The sequence below is a fragment of the Delphinus delphis genome, chromosome 3, assembly GCF_949987515.2.
Source record: "Delphinus delphis chromosome 3, mDelDel1.2, whole genome shotgun sequence".
Lineage (NCBI taxonomy): Eukaryota > Metazoa > Chordata > Mammalia > Artiodactyla > Delphinidae > Delphinus > Delphinus delphis.
The window spans coordinates 163624944-163645047 of NC_082685.1; the positions used below are offsets into that span (position 1 = coordinate 163624944).

The window sequence follows — 20104 nt, forward strand, 5'->3', positions numbered from 1 at the left end:
ATAAAAAGCGGAAACCCAACCCCAAAGGCTTGAAGGACACAGTTACTCATTGAAAGAGAGACGTGTTCACACCTCAGTTCACTTAAAAATACATATGGAGCCTCATCCTACCTGCAGACACTGTGGTAACTGCACTCTCCCCTCTGTATCATTGTGAGGGGTGGTGTTTATGTGTGTGTTCTAATTACTTCCTCTTCCCTACTGGGACCTTAACTTATAATATTAGTCTTTCTCATTTCTCAGTATCTTACACATTTTAATATGTAATATCTTACATATTTTAATATAGTAGGCAGTTAATAATTTTTTTAATTGTGGAGGAGACTAGATGAGAACAAAGCAGAATAAGAAAATGCTCAAATTAATATTGAAAACATAATGTTGACAAAGTTGTTAATTCCTGGTCTTTCCCATCGGTTGCCCCTGCCCATTCATTGACTACCAGTGAAAATAGGACTGATCATGAGGATGTTTATTTGTGAATCAGGAGGCAGCCTGCCCCCATCGTGAAGCCACTCAAAGGAAAGACTGAGCATTCGTGGATAAGGGGAAAGTCTAGAGGATATTCGAGACTAAGGTGCACATGAGCTATCCCTACAGTTCTTTCAAGTCCAAATTCCATTCTTCTGTCTTTGAAAACATGAGCTCATCAAAGCACAAAGAGGCAGGATTTAAGACTGACAGTCATACGTTGCACCCAGTGTCCTTCAGACCAAAGAGGTCTGATTGGAATTTTTTTCTTTTTGAATGCTGTAATGATTGGAATTTTTGACAAACCTAGTACGCTAACAGTGTCAAAGCTCGACCTGGTGAAAGTCATTTCAAGGATAAATGCTCTAAAAATGCTCTTTTACAAAGACCATCCTTCTAATAATAATACCAGAGTGCCTCTCACCACGTTTTCTTTTGCAAAAAGATTTCTTTCCTCCCTCCCAGAGATGCTGTCAGAACGAGGGTTGGCCACCCCAAGGCAGATTCTATAACACTTTCCATAAAAATGCTGCCAGTATTTGCTCAGTTACGTTATCTAAGGAACTGAGGAGTTTTGTTTATATTTTAAGATCAGCAAATGCCAAAAATACTAATGTGAATTGAATAACCTTTCCCAGTGTTACATTAAAACACTGATAGATCATCTTTAAACATGTCTGCAGAACTTTTTAGATATTAAAGAAAACATTTATGTTCAGTAGCATTTTAGCATTGAGCCTATTTTATTTTGATTTAATTCCTAAAAGGTATAGTCCATATTGTACACCAAGCCTGAAGCCTTTGCTTTCCTGCCCTTCACAGACCTGGGTTTGTTCTAGCTTCTCCGCTTACTACCCGTGAAGCCTTGGACAGCCTGTCTGAGCCTCAGTTCTCTTATCTGTAAAACAGAATGAAGTATAACAGGGAAAGATGTTGGAAAAATGAAATGAGAACACTTGTGTCAATTACAGCATGAGTTTGAAGATTCATTCTGTTCAGCTACTCCTGTGTGCTCTAAGGCCACAGGTTCTTGGAATCTGCCCCATGGCTGGCCCCAGCAGTCACTGAAGAACACTACCCTCCCCAACCAAACCCTCCCCCTAGAAGTAGAGTTAGAGCTACTTTAGTTTAGGTCTTCAGTGTGAGCATCACCAAGTATGCAAATTACCGGATTCCACCAGTGATCTCAAGGTGAGGCCCAGCTATCTCCAGGAACATGCCCTCCAGGTGATTCTGATAATAGCCATAGCTTGAGAACCATTGCCCTACCTAGATCATTCTCTCTTTCCATCACCCTTCCCCACAGTTTCTAAATGTTTTCAGGTCCTTTGTACCTTTCATTAACTCATCTCCTCCAGCATCCCTCTAATAGCCTGTGCTGTCTCTCATTCAGTTACTGCAAAAGTTCTCTGCTGGAACTGAATCCTTAATCACGGTTGGAGAGGAAGACCAGAACACCCTCTCAGGTGGAATAACTAAAAGCACCCAAAAGATTCACCTTTGACTAGATTGTCTCATGTCTTTTGTACCTTCTGGAAGCTCTCTCTGTCTCCCAGACGTGCATTTCATTACAAGGGGCCCCTTCTGTTGGCTTTAGCTCAGCCTGTGCCATTGTAGGAAGGAGTCTGGGCAACTCCTACCCATAAAAGGTACCATAGGCATCCTGATGACTAAATTTTCACAGAAATCTCTGTGTTCTTAGAATAAATTTCTAGAAGTTTACCTCGGGCAGGGCCAAGGTAGGTATCTTTTTGAGGCAGGTGAAATTAGATCTCTAAAATACTTCAGTAAGTTGAAAAGCTTTGTGTTTGAAAAGTATTTCAAACTTCTCAAAGAAGAAGAATCCTTTGACTCAAAGAGCTTCTGATTCCCTGGTCTATTGTAAATGAAGCAGACCTTGAAGACTTGGCCCAAGTCTCCCTTCTTAGCAGTCACAGGACTCTCACGGATCACGTGTTTGGAATTCTGCATTCTCCATTTAGAGAGTTTCCTTGCAGATATCTGTGACTCACCTAATTCCAGGATGCTTTTGTGGAGGCCGTCCCCCCCGATTAAATTATATTCTTGGTAAACCTGAAAAGGCAAGGAAAGTGTTTTGATTAAAACTATGAGAGGAGGTGACCACCGTGAAGGGCGCTGACACATCCTTTTGCTTTGCAGGAATGTTAGTTCAGCCGGAGAGGAGGCCCGCAGGAGGATGCGGGAATGTGATGGGCTCACGGATGCGCTGCTCTACGTGATTCAGTCTGCGCTGGGGAGCAGCGAGATCGATAGCAAGGTTTGTTGAATTTGCATAGGTGAAGCATCTTAGAGAAGAAGGATGCCCAGGGGACCAAACAGTGGCTAACAAGGATGGAGAGTTAATGCTATGTTTACTACTTTCACTCTGAGATCTATATCAACGTTTAATCCTAGCCTAGAACTAGACACTTAATTCTTGATTAGTAGTGAATAAAAATTTAGATTAAGTTATTGTAACTACAGGTGTTCCAGATGAGTGTATAAACTCTCACATACCAGGTTGCCCACAATCTTCTAGCTTTATTTTCTAAAATCCATTGGCAAAAGAAAAAGAAATATTAAAACTACCTGAGAGTTGAATAATCCTATATTCTTACACGATAGCTCTTGAACAACTTAATTTTGTCCAGTGCCATGCAAGGAATGCCTGATGAAGTCTAAATAAATGCCGTCAAAATGCTACATAAACGAGCCTGTCAAAGCATCCATCGTCAGCGTCCATTCAGTGCTTTAGTTTGCAAACCAAAATAGAATTGGATGGGCTTCACCAGCGCTGAGCTATTTTGTTTTGTCTTCACTTGTCTTTTGATGAGTTTTGGTTCGTTTTCAATAAAAAATTTGTCATTTCATAATATCCCGATATCAACACAGACTTTACTGATGCTTTCAAGTAATACATGTGATGAATGTGATACCTTAATAAGACCTTAATACATGTGATACCTTAATAAGACCTTCTCCAGAGCCACTCTGTTGACATCTGGGTCCAGTTCTCTGCTGGGGGCTGCCCTGTGCACTGTAGGATGGTGAGCGGCATCTCTGGTCTCCACCCACTAGTTGCTAGTAGCATCCTTCCCGCAGCCCAGTTGTGACAAACAAAAATGGCTCCAGATATTGCCGGATATACCATAGGGAGCCAAAAATTGGCCCTGGTTCTGAACCAAAGCCTCAATCCCATGGTTTTTAATACCAACTCGTCTTCGGAATTGTCTTTGGAACATTTAATAAATGCATGTGCCTAGACCCCATCACAGCCCCCTGAGTGAATCTGAGTGTCCAACTCCCGTCTCCGATTTCTATTCCTCTGAAAGTTCATCAGGTGATTCGATGTGCATCTTGGATTGAGAACCGCCCTAGTAGATACAGCTTTGAAATGGACACTCGTCGGGAATACGATATAATATAACTTAGTTTTAAGGTCAGATAAAGAACAAATAAGAGTGATTTTATCCATTTAGTTACTCGTTGGCATGGGGGTGATTTGCCACGGTGCTTCTCTACACATTAGAGTGACTGAAAAATTTAGAAAATTACTAAAAAAACTAGAAAACTAAATTACTAGAAAAGCTAGAAAATTCCTGATGCCTGAGCCCTACTCCCTAAAGTTTAGGACCCATGATATTTTCTGGGACTCTAGCCCTTTGAGTACCAGCTGACTCCAGTTATGACACTGTCTGTCATTTTATCACTGCCACTCAGTTACATTTGCATCCATTCATTTACCGTATATGACATCAATTTCAAAAGTGAAATATGATAGAAAAGATTTAATCAACCTCTCTTGTAAATGCCCTTAACAGCCATTTTAGACCTTTTAATATCATTGACAGGAAAGTTAAGTCCCTGAAGAAGCAACCAGTCAAGATGTCTTGAGTATTTACAGATACCTGTTAACACAATAGAGGAATTTTGAAAAGAGCTACTGAAGGTAATTCATAATTCACAGAAGCTGCAGTGCTAAGGATCTTAAGATTCAAAGTGGTAAAGACTAACGCAGGGGATGCTAAGCCTATGGATACCAAGCAAGCTTTAATAGTGTCTGGGCCTTGTAGTTGAGAATAAAATAAGAGTCAACAGCCTCTTGTCTTGGTCCGGTGCCCACCACTGGGTAAGGCAGCCTTCAGGAGCATGGTCCAAAATCAGAGTGCTGTGAGGCACACACATCTTTCTTCTGATGTGTCAGAGGACCAGACTCCTCCGTCTCTCGGGAGACCTTGGAGATTCTCCTTGTTAATGTCCGTCCACATTTCCCCCAAAAGAGGAAACTGAAAACCTGAGGACCACTTAGGGATGGAGTCAGAAAACTCAGATATTCCTTGAAATCATGCCATTTGCAGCAACATGGATGGACCTAGAGATGCTCATACTAAGTGAAGTGAGTCAGACAAAGACAAATATCTGATACCGCTTATATGCAGACTCTAAAAAATATGACACAAATGAACTTATTTACAAACAGACTTACAGACTTAGAAAACAAACTTATGGTTACCAGAGGGGAAAGATGGGAGGGAGAGGGGATAAATTGGGAGTTTGGGATTGATGTGCACACCACTATATTTAAACTAAATAATCAACAAGGACCTACTGTACAGCACAAGGAACTCTGCTCAATATTCTGTAATAAACTAAATGGGAAAAGAATTGGAGAAAGAATAGATACACGTATCTGTATAACTGAATCGCTTTGCTGTACACCTGAAACTAACACAACGTTGTAAATCAATGATGCTCCAATAGAAAATAAAAATTAAAAGAAGAAAAAACAGAAGACTCAGATATTCCTGATTGAGCAGCAAGAACACTGAGCTTGGCCCCGGGAGCGTGCTGGAAAACGTGCCATCTCGTCCTCCCAATGACCAAGGACAGGACCCGGGTGACCTCAGCTTTGAGACAAGGAGGATCCTTATAGCTGTTGAAAGGATCAAATGTGATAAACTACTCAGCAGTGCTCTGCTGGCCAGCATGTGCTATTGAGTTTTAACGTATTATTATTGTCCCATCACTTTCCACTCGGCCCTCTGCTTGGCCACTTCTGAGCTTTCTCAGTGACAAGTTAGAGGAGGGAAAAATGTGTGCACGCTGTCTTTGAGGCCAGCGAAGTTAATGAGTGCAAGAGCCTGGATTCCACGCACGCTCTCAGCTCAGCGCCTGGTAACTGGAACAGTTTGTTGAAAGGGTAACATATGGTGGAGCGTTCTACAGACAGCTTCCAAATTAGCCCTTTCTAATAGAAAATAAGGAGTCAAAATGACCCTGGTGACCAAGAGGAGCTACTGAAAGCTCTGTTGACGGCAATGGATATGGAAACCAAAACCACCAGCTGCCACCCACCTTCTGCTGGTGTCCCCAAGGAGGGCGGTGGCAGTCTTCTTTTTTTTCTTTTTTTCCTGCCCCTGCAGAGAAAAGCTCTTGACTTGGTAACCCTCCCAAACCAAGCTTAAGGAGAGATAAGTTCAACCCCTGGGGCCACCCCCATCCATCCCTCTCTACCACTTCCTCTGTCTCCCTTCCGCCCTCCCCATCCCCTCTCTGTCTCTCCTTCCTCTCCCCACCATCCAGCTTCTCTCAAAATCATCCCTCAGCCACAGGTAGATTATAAAACATTTCTCAAAACGGCGGATTTATTCCCCAGTGGTCATTTGTTAAACAGAGGCATGGAGGTGCCCCAGGGAAGATGAACAGCAGGATGAGAAAGGAGTTTATTCTCCCAAGTCTTTGATGTAAGAAAAATCAGTTTGAGCTGATTTAAAAATCGTTCTGCCTTATGCCATAACATTTTCTTTTCAGGGAGAGACTTTTCTCCCTTTCATGTATTGTCCTGTGTTTACCTGCTTTCATGCCGGTTCCTTTTTCGATGCTGAGAGGATGCTTGAAATAGAAGATCAAGTTGACTCAAAGCCTGTGGGATTAGCAGCCCATGAAACCTTGAGAAGCGGACAAGAAACGCTTGGAATGGCAAAGGTCCCAAAATATACCCTGAAAACTGGTTTTCCTGCTTGGTTTTCCTGCCCACAGTAGTCATGTCAAACATATACAGTGCCTTTTACCAGATCCCAGTCATAGGTGGGAACAGTGCAGGATCTGGACCCTGGCAGCTCTCACCACCTTTCCAGTCCCAACCTAGGACTAGAAAAAGTGGTGCCATCTGGTATAAGTTAATGAAAGCTTCAGACCTCATCTGTACAATGGAACGATCTTCCCTGCCTTGAATGGTGGCTGTCACACAGTTGGTGCCTGAAAAATGATAGCCAAGTTGGCATGCTTTTAAAAAGACAACTTATCTCTTCTTTTTCAGATTTTGTACGCCTGAAACTGACATGACATTGTAAATAAACTAGACTTCAATAAAAAAATTTGAACTTAAAAAATAAAATAAAACTTATCTCCGTTCAATTTATTCTCCATCATTATCTTGTCCTTTGTAAAAATTTGGTATTTTTTTTCCTCTTCCCTCGGTTCCTCAAATCCAGGACAAAGGTCTAAAGGTTGATGCGCTGGTCTGAATGTTTGGTTCCCCCAAAATCCGTATGTTGAGACCTAATCTGCAATTTGCCAGTGGGGAGTTTGGGAGGAAACAGGAGCACAGGGAGAGTTCACACTTTGGCCAAGGTCACACAGCTCATTAAATGGCAGAGCCAGGACTCCATCATGGACCCATTAGATCTAGGTCACAAGCTCTGGACCTCCCAGCAGTACCATCTCCACCATTGTTAATGATATAGATCCTTGTACAGCACTTGCTGTGTGCCAGGAACTCTTCTCAGTACCTACATACCGGGTTAGTTTCCTGTTGCTGCTATAAAAACAGCCACAAACATGGCAGCTTAAAAACATAAACTTATTATCTTACCATCTTAGACATCAGGAGTCCAAAAGGGGTCTTTGGGGGCTAAAATCAACGTGTCAACAGGGCTGCATTCCTTCTGGAGGCTTGAGGGAGGCATCTGTTTCCTTGTCTTTACAGCTTCTCAAGGCCGCCCACATTCCTTGTCTCACGGCCCCTTCCTGCATCTCTAAAGCCAGCAATAGCAGGTCACGTCCTTCTCACGGGGTTTCACTCTAACTCTTCTGCCTCCTCTTTTGCTTATAGGACCCTCAGGATTCCATGCCCCCCCTGGGTAATCCAGGGTAATCTCCCCAACTGATTAGCAACCTTAATTCCCTCCACCACATAACCTAACGTATTCGCAGGTTTCAGAGACTAAGATGTCGACATCTTTGGGGCAGAGAGCTTTATTCTGCCTATCACATGTAAATACTCTAATTCCCGTATTCCACACAGCAGCCTAAAACGTGGCCACTATCATGGCCGTCTTACAGAGCAGGTTATGGTCACGGAGATATTGGGTGCACTGTCCAAGTCACACAGCCAGTGGTCAGAGACCTAGGGTTCTACAGGTATCCAGCTCTATGTGTGTCCTTAACCACTGTTTAACGCCCCTGCCAAGAAAATCAGCATGGAAACACTGATGCCCCCGGGTGAACACAGAACCCGGCTTGCCTGGGACCACCCTGGTTTGCACCTCTTGCCCTGTTTCACCCCCAGAAAGTGCCCTGGTAGATGGTAAATGTTAGTGTCGCCCTCCCAGAACTGACAGAAATCCAGTTATCTGTGCTCTTGGTGGTTCAGAGCCCTAGTCCCCATGCGGCCATTGTCCGTAAGTGGACGCCATCTGGGACCTCTCGTGGTTGTGGGTTCTTCCTCGCTCACAAGTGAATTTCAATCAGTGGCAGCTGCTTAGAAAAGGACCTCTTGTTGATAAGTAGTATCTTTGGGGTGAGAAAATGTCTTAGGACTTTCCAAGCTTCCCTAAATTCTTTCCACTGTGGCTGTCAAGGGAGCCATTAGGGGCAGTGGCTACATGCATCCAAAGAAAAATGTGTGTGTAAAGACGGATTGCTTTTCTGGGTGGAGGAGTGCTGGTTAGTTTTTATTCACTCCTCCTCCTTTTTTTTTTTTTGGATTCTCCAGACCGTTGAAAACTGTGTGTGCATTTTAAGGAACCTTTCGTACCGGCTGGCAGCGGAAACGTCTCAGGGACAGCACCTGGGCACAGATGAGCTGGACGGGCTGCTCTGTGGTGAGGCCAATGGCAAAGATGCAGAGAGCTCCGGGTGCTGGGGCAAGAAGAAGAAGAAAAAGAAATCTCAAGATCAGGTGATGTGGGGACTCGCAGCTGCATGCAATCTTCCCTTGCCCTAATCACAACATGCATGTTTCGTCTGTGTTTGCAGGTGCAGGGCTCTGCGTTTCTAACACGCGGTCACATCACTAATGCCTCTGCACAGGCTTTCTGTGGGGATTTCATAGCTGAGACAGTGGAGCATTACATGACTCCCCTCAGGTTCTGCAGCCACGCCAAGATAGGAAATTTCAAAAAGGGAAAGAGCCGCTTGAGTCCAGGGCAAGCTCTAAGGTTCCAGCTCACACAGTCGAGTCAGATGCAGGCGCTGACTCTTCTGTGTCAATGCACTCATTTATTGCGGTCCTTGCGGGGTCCAGGCGGGTGCCTTGCAGGTGGTACAGTTGCACAAGGATAGGTGTGGTCTAAGAAGGGAAGCTGTGGAGAGAGGCGCAGAAATCCAACATATATTGTATAGGTCATTTGGGAACTTTTGGACATGCAATCTTGCACTTATTGTTGGAAAACGGAATAATTCACAGCCCTCCCAACAGAATGACATTAGAAGCTTGGCCCTGGGGGGCAATTCCAGTTACTCCAGATAGCTGTCCGGCCGGAGAGGCCTCTTCAAAATGGAACGGCCTTTCCTCCAGCAGCTGTCGGTTGCCCTGCATTGAAGTAAAGGCCCACAGGCTGTGATTCTCAGCCTTGGCAAAAACAGAACAGCCTCCAGCCCTGCCCCTCGGGAGCCTCTGGGAGGTAGAACCCCTCACCCACCAGGCCCCCAGGTAAGGGAGTAATGAGAAAAAGTGCCCGTCCTGTGGCTGCCAGAAACCCCTGCTACTGAGATCTTCCTGTCTCCTGCGGACACTGTGGTCATGTTCCCAGCCTTCCCCGACACTGTGGTTATACCTCCAGGCTTGCCCTGGACGCTATGGTTGTATCTCCAGCTGCTGAGGGTCCTATAAACCCAAGATCTGACTGTCCTCAGGAGTGGATGACTGAGAAAGTGGGACAGAATCCCCAACATGCTCTCTTGCCAGGTTTTTAATTCAAAATAAATTTTCAAAAATATCTGTTTAGGTCACAGCACACTATTTTCTAAACTATTTTTGGAAAAGTTTAACTCCGAGTGAGGGTTAAAGGAACTATTTTATTCACGGTAAGGATTAATGGGAATGTGTCCTTAAATATAATTCCTACATTTAACCTGAATGTGTCAGTGTTAGCATTTTTGTAGGTTCCAGTTCTCAAGCTGCTTGTAGCCCCTGAGGCTCCAGGTCTTTCTACAGCTTCTGGATCTGTATGTTGCAGCTTAAACACGCCTATAATTTAGGAGATACAGGCTCATTGCCTCTTTGACGGTGACCTTCCACTCTGAGAAATAAATCCCCAGCCCTGCTTTTTCTCCTGTCCTGGATCAGTACTCTGTGTCTTCCATCTCCCCCTGAACTGGAGGAGCCTTTTGGGAGTATCGAGCCATGGTTCTTAATTCTGCCTCTTAGAACCCTCCTACCAGGGGGGATGCAGTGGTTAGCCAGCACCTGCCATGTGCCAAGTATTATACTAAGTGATGTCACACACTTCAGTTATCCTACCTGGTACTTAAGGGTGCCAAACGATTATGGGTTCTGAATATTTTTCAATATCAAATAAGTTAAAGATGGCCTAACAAAGGCACATGGGTTCTTCTCATGGTTTCCTTTTGTGGTATTGCATACCATGGGGCCCAGTCCCTACACTGCTTTACCCTGGAAAGCAAGCTCAGTAAAGTTGGAAGGAAGAAAAGCCTATGGGCAAGAATATAGTGCTTTACAGTCTACCCTGTGATCAAAATCACCTGAATCTCACCTACAACCTAATGATTCAGAACCTCTGGGATGGGCCCAGGCAACTTTGGAAATCAGATTTGTGGAAGTCCATTAATATGGCATTAGCCTTGGCAGGCAGAATGAAAGAAAGAAAGAGAGAAAGAGAGAGGGAGGGAGGGAGGAAGAAAGAAAAGAAAGAAAGAAAAACTTTAAACTGAGGTTAAATTCACTCTGATTTCATGGTTTTCTCTTTAGTCTATGGCTTAGATTTTGAAGCACACCCTTCTGATAGCTTCTGTGCCTGGCCCTGGTGTCTCCTTTAGTAAGATTCTGCCCCGACACTTAACCCTTTTCCCAACTCTGCCAAGGTGTGCTCTGGTGGCTTGAGGTCTTTCAAATGACAGGTGAGATTAGGAGTTGATTGGGTCCAGAGAAGCCAGGGGTCAGAAGAGAACATTCATGGACATCACGCCAAGATAGAGCCCTTCTTCCAAGGGGCTTAGCTGCTTCCATGAAACCTCATGGTGAGCAATATTCCACCTCAGAACGCTGTACTTCAAACCATAATTTATGACATCAGTGAGCTCTCTTCTAAGTTCAGTCCACTAAAATGATGAGTAGAATCTTACGATTTTTGCCTGAAATCTAAATGAAAATGAGTACAGTCTGTTCCATTTTTCTTCTTACAATATTCTTTTAAGGGAGAAAAAAATAATTTCTTTAAGAAAGTTTTGCTGAAACCACCGTAAGTTAAAACACAATGGAACTTTGTTGTTTATAAAGAAGCTTCAAAGTTATTTCAACCAAATGATAGTTTTAAAAAATGTTTTCAAACTGTTCTCCCACATAATATAAAAATATTTTGAAGTGCCAGGAAATTCAGTATCAAGCTTAATGAGGATGTAAACAGATGGAGTGTTAGGTTTGCAGCTATAAAAATGGTCAGATATAATACATCCCCTGGAACCTCTACTGCTCATAAAGTCAGTCTCTTTAAAGAATAGGTAGTGATTATAGAAAGTGTATAATACAAAGTGAAATGAAGAAAGAGGTATATAGAGATAGATACAATGCAGATAAAACCTGGCCAGTTTAGTAAAATATGTGTCATATGCAAATTCAAAATATATGCATGTACCAAAAATATGTTTTTTTTAGAAAAAGTGCAGTACATCAAAGATGATGGAAGATAGTGACTGATTCTTCTTATATGTATCTGTAAATTTTCTACAATGGGCATTACAATTGTAATCTTTTCAAATATTATTTTAAAATAATATTCAAAAAGGAACTAACTGACCAAGTCAGTGTTTGTTTATGCAAGTGTATATGCTTTTTTCTCTTAAATTTGAGTTGCCTCAGAGAAAGGCATAAGATAAAATGAAAAGTTGTCTAATCCACGGCAGATCCTTACCAGGACAGAGGAGCCAGAGGTTTTACCAGGAAGCAAAAGTGATGAAAATCCTAATATTGGTTTAGTGATTGACTCTGTCACTTGCTGAATTCCAGAAATTTACGCTGACTTTCACCTTGGGCATTGGTATTCTGTACCCTTGGAAAATACTATACTTTGCAGGTCAGATTTAGTTATAATAAAAATCTTGCAAACTTACTTTTAGATCCTTGATAGGGATAATTCAAGAAAATATGTGATACAGAACCATCAGATGTAAGCCCCTGTGTGTGGCTGTATTGGACACTTCTATGCATCGTATTCTGGTCCAAAAGGACGTTGCAAATTCATTAATTTCTGACTTTGTGTTCAGTGCCTATCGCTGAATTATAAGAAATGACTGGTTTCTCTAGTAGCTCTTTTCAATTAGACCCTCTGCCAAAGCAGTCTACATGCCATGTGCCAAGAGGCATATCTCACCCAGCACAGTCCTCACCGCTGCTGGCAGGGCTTTGTGCCAGCAGCCTGGCAGAGCAGGGCAGGGGTGGCAATCCGAAGATTGAGGTCCAGGGAAATAGCAGTAGACAAAATTGATTTAGCTGCTTTCCCACCCTTTGTAGAAATAAGCATTTTTGTTTGTTTTTCGATTTGGCATGTGGCCAAGGTTCCTGCGATGGTGTCCGGGGATCAGTGGTGCTCAAACGTGGATTAGAGGTAACAGGATACTGCTGGCTGATGGCCCAAGCAGACCTGGGCCTTCAAGATCTACTCTGTGTGAACTTGACTGTGTACAGAGAAACCCGCAGTGAAAAACAGAAGTAAAACAAGCAAGATCTCCTAGAGTTCAAAGATCTCTCTTCTGCTTGAATCACCTCTGAGTTTTTTAGTTCACAGGGGTATTTATATATCCACATGGGTGAGGATGTAAACCTATCAGAATTCAAAGGTGATTCTGATCCAGCATTTTTATACGATCAACTTCCTCTCTCTCCTGATAACCTTTGTTTAGTGAGCTGGGGTCAATCTAAGAGAAGTATTATTACTCTTTTTCATCTCTCTTCTAGGTTGTTGATGCCAAATGCATAGATTGTGGGAAGTTTCACTTAAGATATCAGCATGATATCTTATCCACAAAAGCAGTAGTATTGGGCTTCCGTGTAAAACCTTTAAGACCCCTTAATTTCTTCCATGACTATAGACATGTCTCCACAGAAGCCCAAGGCCTTTAACCTGCATGCTTTCCCAGAGCAGCCTAGCCCCGCCCAGCCCAGCCCAACCCAGCCCAGCCTGGCCCAGCTCAGCCCAGCCCAGCACAGCCCAGCACAGCACAGCCCAGCCCAGCACAGCCCAGCACAGCCCAGCACAGCCCAGCTCAGCCCAGCCCAGCCCAGCCCAACCCAGCCCAGCCCGGCCCAGCTCAGCCCAGCCCAGCCCAACCCAGCCCGGCCCAACCCAGCCCAGCCTGGCCCAGCTCAGCACAGCCCAGCACAGCCCAGCACAGCACAGCCCAGCCCAGCACAGCCCAGCACAGCCCAGCCCAGCCCAGCACAGCCCAGCACAGCCCAGCCCAGCCCAGCCCAGCCCAGCACAGCCCAGCCCAGCCCAGCCCAGAACAGCACAGCCCAGCCCAGCCCAGCCCAGCTCAGCCCAGCCCAGCCCAGCCCAGAACAGCACAGCCCAGCCCAGCCCAGCACAGACCAGCACAGCACAGCCCAGCCCAGCCCAGCCCAGCCCAGCCCAGCACAGCACAGCCCAGCCCAGCCCAGCCCAGCCCAGCCCAGCCCAGAACAGCACAGCACAGCCCAGCACAGCACAGCACAGCCCAACTCAGCACAGCCCAGCCCAACTCAGCAGAGCCCAGCACAGCCCAGCACAGCACAGCCCAGCACAGCCCAGCACAGCCCAGCACAGCCCAGCCCAGCACAGCCCAACTCAGCACAGCACAGCCCAACTCAGCACAGCCCAGCCCAACTCAGCACAGCACAGCCCAACTCAGCAGAGCCCAGCACAGCCCAGCACAGCCCAGCCCAGCACAGCCCAGCCCAGCCCAGCCCAGCACAGCCCAGCACAGCCCAGCCCAGCACAGCCCAGCACAGCCCAGCACAGCCCAGCCCAGAACAGCACAGCCCAGCCCAGCCAGCACAGCCCAGCACAGCCCAACTCAGCAGAGCCCAGCACAGCCCAGCACAGCCCAGCCCAGCACAGCCCAGCCCAGCCCAGCCCAGCACAGCCCAGCACAGCCCAGCCCAGCACAGCCCAGCACAGCCCAGCACAGCACAGCACAGCCCAACTCAGCACAGCCCAGCACAGCCCAGCACAGCCCAGCCCAGCACAGCCCAGCCCAGCACAGCCCAGCACAGCACAGCACAGCCCAACTCAGCAGAGCCTAGCACAGCACAGCACAGCCCAGCCCAGCACAGCCCAGCCCAGCACAGCCCAGCCCAGCACAGCACAGCACAGCCCAACTCAGCAGAGCCTAGCACAGCACAGCACAGCCCAGCCCAGCCCAGCCCAGCCCAGCCAGCCCAGCCCAGCCCAGCATCCCGCAGGCCATCTCCTCACTTATGCTCACACTCCACCTCTGTCCAGCATTCCCCTTCCCTTCTTCCACTCCTTGGAGAATCATCCTTTAAAACCAAGTAAAACATCACTTTCACCCTTTCAAGAGTTCTCCCAAGTTAAAGTGAATCCTTCTCTCATCTGCATCTGCATGGTTTTATTTAAACTTCTCCTCCAATGCTCATCACATTATCAGTCACATACAGCTGTTGATCTCCTAGAGGGAGAATTTTCTGAGGGACAAGACTGTGTGGGTCTTCTTTCCATCTTTGACATCTAGCCCAAGGCCCAGCACCAGCTGTGCTGAATGGCAGTCCAGCTGTGGTCCACTGGGCCTCTAGCTCTTGCTGTGGGGTTGTTGCCAGTCGGTGGTCCCAGCCTCATCCATTGTCTTCTTGGGACCCTTGGCCTCGCACGGCTGCTGTGAGCCAGGAGCGCTGCATAGCCCTTCTCTTTCCGTTTGTGGTTCAGGCTGTTCCTCCGCTTCTCAGGGCAGTGCTGCATTTTATTACCTTCTGACTCTGCGATCACCAGCAAACCTAATGAACACTCTAGATCTTGATAATCGTCTGAGAACTTGCAGTTCATGTCAACAAGTGTAGATGCATGTATCTCAAAGTACCCCTGGAGAAGCAGTACTTTGATCACACCAGACTAAAAGATGCTTAGTTCTGAAGATGTCAGTGTGTGACATACATAAATGGGATTAGATGCCATGAAATCCCATCCCCTGAAAAGTGTCCTTGGAGTTTCAGGACTTTGGACTGGGGGCCGCCTCAAGAGACTCACGCATAGCCCACTGTGTCCCGTGGATGCTGTTGGCCCAGAAGTGAGACTCTGAGAATAAACAGCAATCAATGTCCCAAAGCACAAAAATGAATTTTATTGCTAGTTTAAGTCAGTACATTGCAGATTTGAATTTTAAACTTACTTAAATTTTAAATAAGTTTCTCCTTGAGACAAAATATATATTAATTATAAGTAAAAATATTATATCTATAAAAATATTTAAATAACTTCAAAAAATTTTATAAATATTTATATTAATAAATACATGCACACGTAATATGTAAACAATATACGAGTAAAATAGCAATAAGCTACAAGAAGAAAATAATGCACACACCCCCATCATCTTCCCTTCTACTGTGAGCCACAATAAAAATTTATACCTGGGCCTCTAATCCTCTCTGATCTCTTTCTCTCTGTATTTATGCATAGCTTTGTTTAACCTTTCAAAATACAATTATACGATATTGGTTGGAGTGTGAGTTAAGACACATCGGTACCACATCAGACAGCCAAGTTCATAGTGAATTAGAGAAGACAAGTGTGTTTCCCGCTAATGTAAAAGTCGGCGCTGCTGGCGGCTCTGGTCTGCAGAATCTCCGGAGGCTCCTTAGATCTGTCATGCTCACCTCTTTAGGATGCTGCCCTCCTCCTCATGGTCCAAAGATGGCTCTGTATCCAGAGTCCAGGAGCAGAAATGGAGCCAAGAAGACAGAGGGGGGTACCCTTTCCTCTAGAACTGCCCCCGCTGAATGTCACACACATCACTGTTGCCCACACCCTCTCCGTCTGGATGGGACACATTAGCCCCTGAGTTGCAGGGGTGACTGGGATGTGTAGTGTTTTTGTGGGGCAACCGTGACCGTAGGTGAACCTTGGGCATTCTCTTAACCAAAGGGAAAAGGGGTACAGTGGCACACTAAGGGGGTGCAGTAGGAGTTCTCTACCTCAGTAAGGAGGGATATTTTATCATTGAAATGGTTTAGAATTGTCTGCACAGGGTAATAAGAAAGACCAACTTTCATCCATTTTGCTGTTTGCAAATTCTCTGCAGACAGTGTAGCCCCCGATTACCTGCAGCCAGGTGACTGGCACACCACCGAAGGGAAGGACAGGTGTGGGCGCTGCACCCACCCTGCCTCGCTCTGCCGGCTGTTGTAGACACTTTATCACTTGGCTCTGCGTGACCTCTCTCCTTGCCAGTAAATAGTCATCTACACCAGAATATGGAAAAGGCTACCAAGAATTCCATTGTAGGGGTCTGCCGTGTTGTATGAACCAGTCCCCGATGATCAGAGAATTAGGTTGCTCCCAAATTTTAACTAACATAAACTGCAATCAACATCCGTGTAGTTAAATCTCGCCTATATCCTTAATCACTTCTCAGGGATAAATTCTTAAAAGTAAAACATCTAGTTTTACTTTTACAGAGAATGCTTTTCAGGCTCTGGCGACATAGCCAGAATTTGTCTTAACCACTCTGGATGGCAGTGACAGACAGTGTGAGTACGTTTTGATTTGCTTTATTATCACCTGATGGATCTGCCCCTTTGTGACATGCTTGATGCTTTTAAGTCCTCGTTTCCTAATATCACAGGTGTTTTTTCTTTCTTCCAGGCAGTTTCCGTTTCCTTATTAGTAACCATACTTTCTCGTTTGTGGCTTAATACCATTTCCTTTCTGACCATCTGCTGATTTCAGCTGCCGCTCATCCCTCACGGCTGGTAGCAGTGTAGTCTCGCTCTGCTGTCACCTCACCGTATGCCAGGAGCTTGGTGACTCAAGACATGCTATTTCATGTCCTCAAAGCAATAAGTTGCATGCGCCCACAAAGATCACGGCTGCACAGTTCTGTGCAGTGACTGTCCTTTGCCACTCCCTGTGAATGAGTGAGATGCTTCTTCTTCTGCGCCTCTCATATAAAATTTATCCCATCGCCTAGAAATGCTGCTTTTCCACTTTCAGTGGGTTTACAGACTTAACGCTCAATCTTTGGTGACTCGTTTAGGTTGTGTTTACATTTTGCCATTCGGTACTCCACACCGTCAGTCAATAGTCTGTGTCTTACAGACTAGACCTGGGTTTCTCAGCCTTGGCACTGTTAACATTTGGAGCCGGGTAATTCCCTGTGGTAGGTCTATCCTGGGCATTGTGGGATGTTTATCAGCATCACTGGCTTCTACCCAGTAGACACCCATCAATAGCACCGCTTTCCCTAGTTGTGACAACCAAAACTGTCTCCAGACATTGCCCACTATCCCCTTGGGTGTTAAAATCACTCCAGTTGAAAACCACTGTATTAGACTGTCTTTGAGGGATGTATCACCAAAGATATAAACAAGCAAGCCTACAGGACTACCTCAAGGAAGTTGGCGAGTCAGGGACAGAGTCCCTTGAAAAAGCAGGTAGTAGGGTGAGTCATAGCCCAGGTTTCCCTAGATGTGGATGAGAAGTTAGGAGCAGAGAGAATTCTAGGTGAGCATTACTATGTTCCAGTTGGTTCCATCAGGATGACTTGGGGAAGCGGCGAGCGAGCCCGGTGATGTAGACCAGCCTTGATAACACTCCTCTTTGGTCACAACACAGTGGCCGCCTTGTGCCAATGTCTGGAGCTCACTGCATCACCCGCCTCCCTCCTGCCTTCTCCTGAGGGGTGTGCGCCCACACAGGCACGGAAGTGAGTCAGCAAGTCTGTCCCTGAATGTCTTTTGTTCTGAAGCCTTTTTTGGGAAACACCATAGCCGATCTCACCTTTAAGACAGGTTTCTAATCTCTCAAATGCAAAATTCCCCGTATCTTTTGCAAGGAGAGCCTGGAGACACGTGTACCACATGAATACGAGTCACTGGCCGTCACCTCTGTCCTCTCTTTCCGTAGGTTCAGCCTCCCTGTAGTCGACGGCTTCTGAACAGCTCCCAGGGGGAGTCAGACGCCCGAGCTACCCTTGCCTTCCAAATTCCCAAGCGTCAACACAAAAATCATTTCTCTTTTGGCTTTTGACAGTTGCTTGGAGTTTTTTTTTCTTAATAACCATTACTTCCATTCCCTTGCCCTCCTCCTTTTCCTCCTTCCCTCCCCGCATTAGCTGAAAGTGATGGTGAAACACGGTCAGGGCAAAAATCAATTAGTAACTGCTGTTCAGACCAAATCAAGCAACAGTGGCCAACAGTGGATGGACTGTGTTTAGGTTGTGGCTCTTCAAAGTATTTAGCACTGGCTGCAGCCTAATTTACCCAAACCCTGCATGAAGGAACATTCCCTGACAGTTTCCCATTTTAGAGCCATTTTCTCTTCCTGCATTCTGTGATGTGTAACTTCAGCTGGGAGGCAAGAGTGGGATTTTAAAATCAGACTGTTTTCCTGTCACTGCACATCCACTCCCTTTCCCTTGCAGTACCTCTGGCCCATTTATGTCACTGAAATCCCTTTAAAAGAAAAGTGAGCCCGCACACATGCTGACTGTCATTCTCTGTCGCTGGTAGAGAAATTTAGGCACTAGAGATGCATTCCGCTGGTGAAGAGGCCTTTTCTATTTGTGTTCCAAAGATACGGCAGCGAAAGCTCTTTTCTTTACATAGACTGGAATGGCTGTGACATATGCGACAGAAGGAGCTGTGTATTTTAGCAGCGCTCCTCCCAGAATGTAAATCCTTCTTCCATGTAGGCGAGAACGTCTTGTTAGCATCTCCGTGGTACCCGACCCGGCGCCTTGGAAGTAGAAACTGGGGTAGTTGTAAGCTCCTTCAGAGGGAGGAGCTGAAATTCCCTCATTAATTCTTCTCATTCAGTAGGGGCTTTTATGAATGTAATAATTAATCTCGTGAGCCACCGTCCCCTGAAGAATCCATTTACACAGTCTCTTTGTAAAGTGTACAGACATCTTTACTTTCTGGTTTTTGAACTTTCTGATTTTTTTTTTTTTTTGACGGTACCATGCAGCATGTGGGATCTTAGTTCCCCGACCAGGGATCAAACCCACACCCCCTGCACTGAGATCGCACAGTCCACTGGACCTCCAGGGAGGTCCCTGAACTTTCTGATTTTTATCCCTAAGTCAGACCTCTCTTTTCATATAAGGAGCAAATGGCTTCCATGATTCCATCCTCAAACCAGCTAAGAGAGAAATCTTCAAAATAGAATTTAAGCCCTAAGGAGAAGTAAAAGTATTAAAAGCCAGTCTAAAGAAAGGCTTTTTTTTAAAAAAAAAAACAACACACACATTGAGCCCATTCCCACAGCTGTGTGCTTTTCTTCCTAAGCAGGCATTCCTTACAGTCAGTGGCCAGTGTGTATCTCCTTCCCTGACCGTGACTACATCAAAAACCACTGTGTCCAGATTTCAGCAGACCCTTGGCTTCTAACATGGGAGTGTCTTAGTCTCCTCTTTTTTAAAAATGTTTGAGCACTACCTTCTTGGAGAGAGAATACATATTTTCAATTCTAACAATTTTGGATAGTGAATGATATAAACTGTTCGCTTATTTGTTTTATTGATATTAGTTTTACAGTCATACATTTAAAGCCAGTCCAGCAAAGTACTGATACATAAAAAGGAAGGAAATGATGCCATTTGCAGCAACATGGATGGACCTAGAGTTTGTCATACTGAGTGAAGTAAGTCAGAGAAAGACCAGTATCATATGATATCGCTTGTATGTGGAATCTTAAAAAATGATACAAATGAACTTATTTACAAAACAGAAATAGACTCACAGACATAGAAAACAAACTTATGGTTACCAAAGGGGGAAGGAGGAGAGGGATAAATTAGGACTATGGGATTGACAGATTCCAGCTATCAATACTACACGTAAAATAGATAAGCAATAAGGATTTACTATATAACACAGGGAACCATGTTCAATATCTTGTAATAACCTATAATGGAAAGTAGTCTGATAAATATACATATATATATAACTGAAAAACAAAAG

The 20104-nt window shown here is 45.1% G+C and overlaps 1 protein-coding gene across 3 annotated transcripts in view; it reads left to right on the top strand.

Annotated features, from left to right (window-relative positions):
• CTNND2 (catenin delta 2) overlaps nucleotides 1–20104 on the top strand; it is a 937337-nt gene that overhangs the window by 791672 nt on the left and 125561 nt on the right. For all 3 annotated transcript variants that reach the window (XM_060009660.2, XM_060009661.2, XM_060009662.1), the window contains 2 exons: nucleotides 2632–2749; nucleotides 8468–8653. In XM_060009660.2, coding sequence (XP_059865643.1) covers nucleotides 2632–2749; nucleotides 8468–8653 — 304 coding nt within the window. The remainder of the gene's footprint in view (nucleotides 1–2631; nucleotides 2750–8467; nucleotides 8654–20104) is intronic.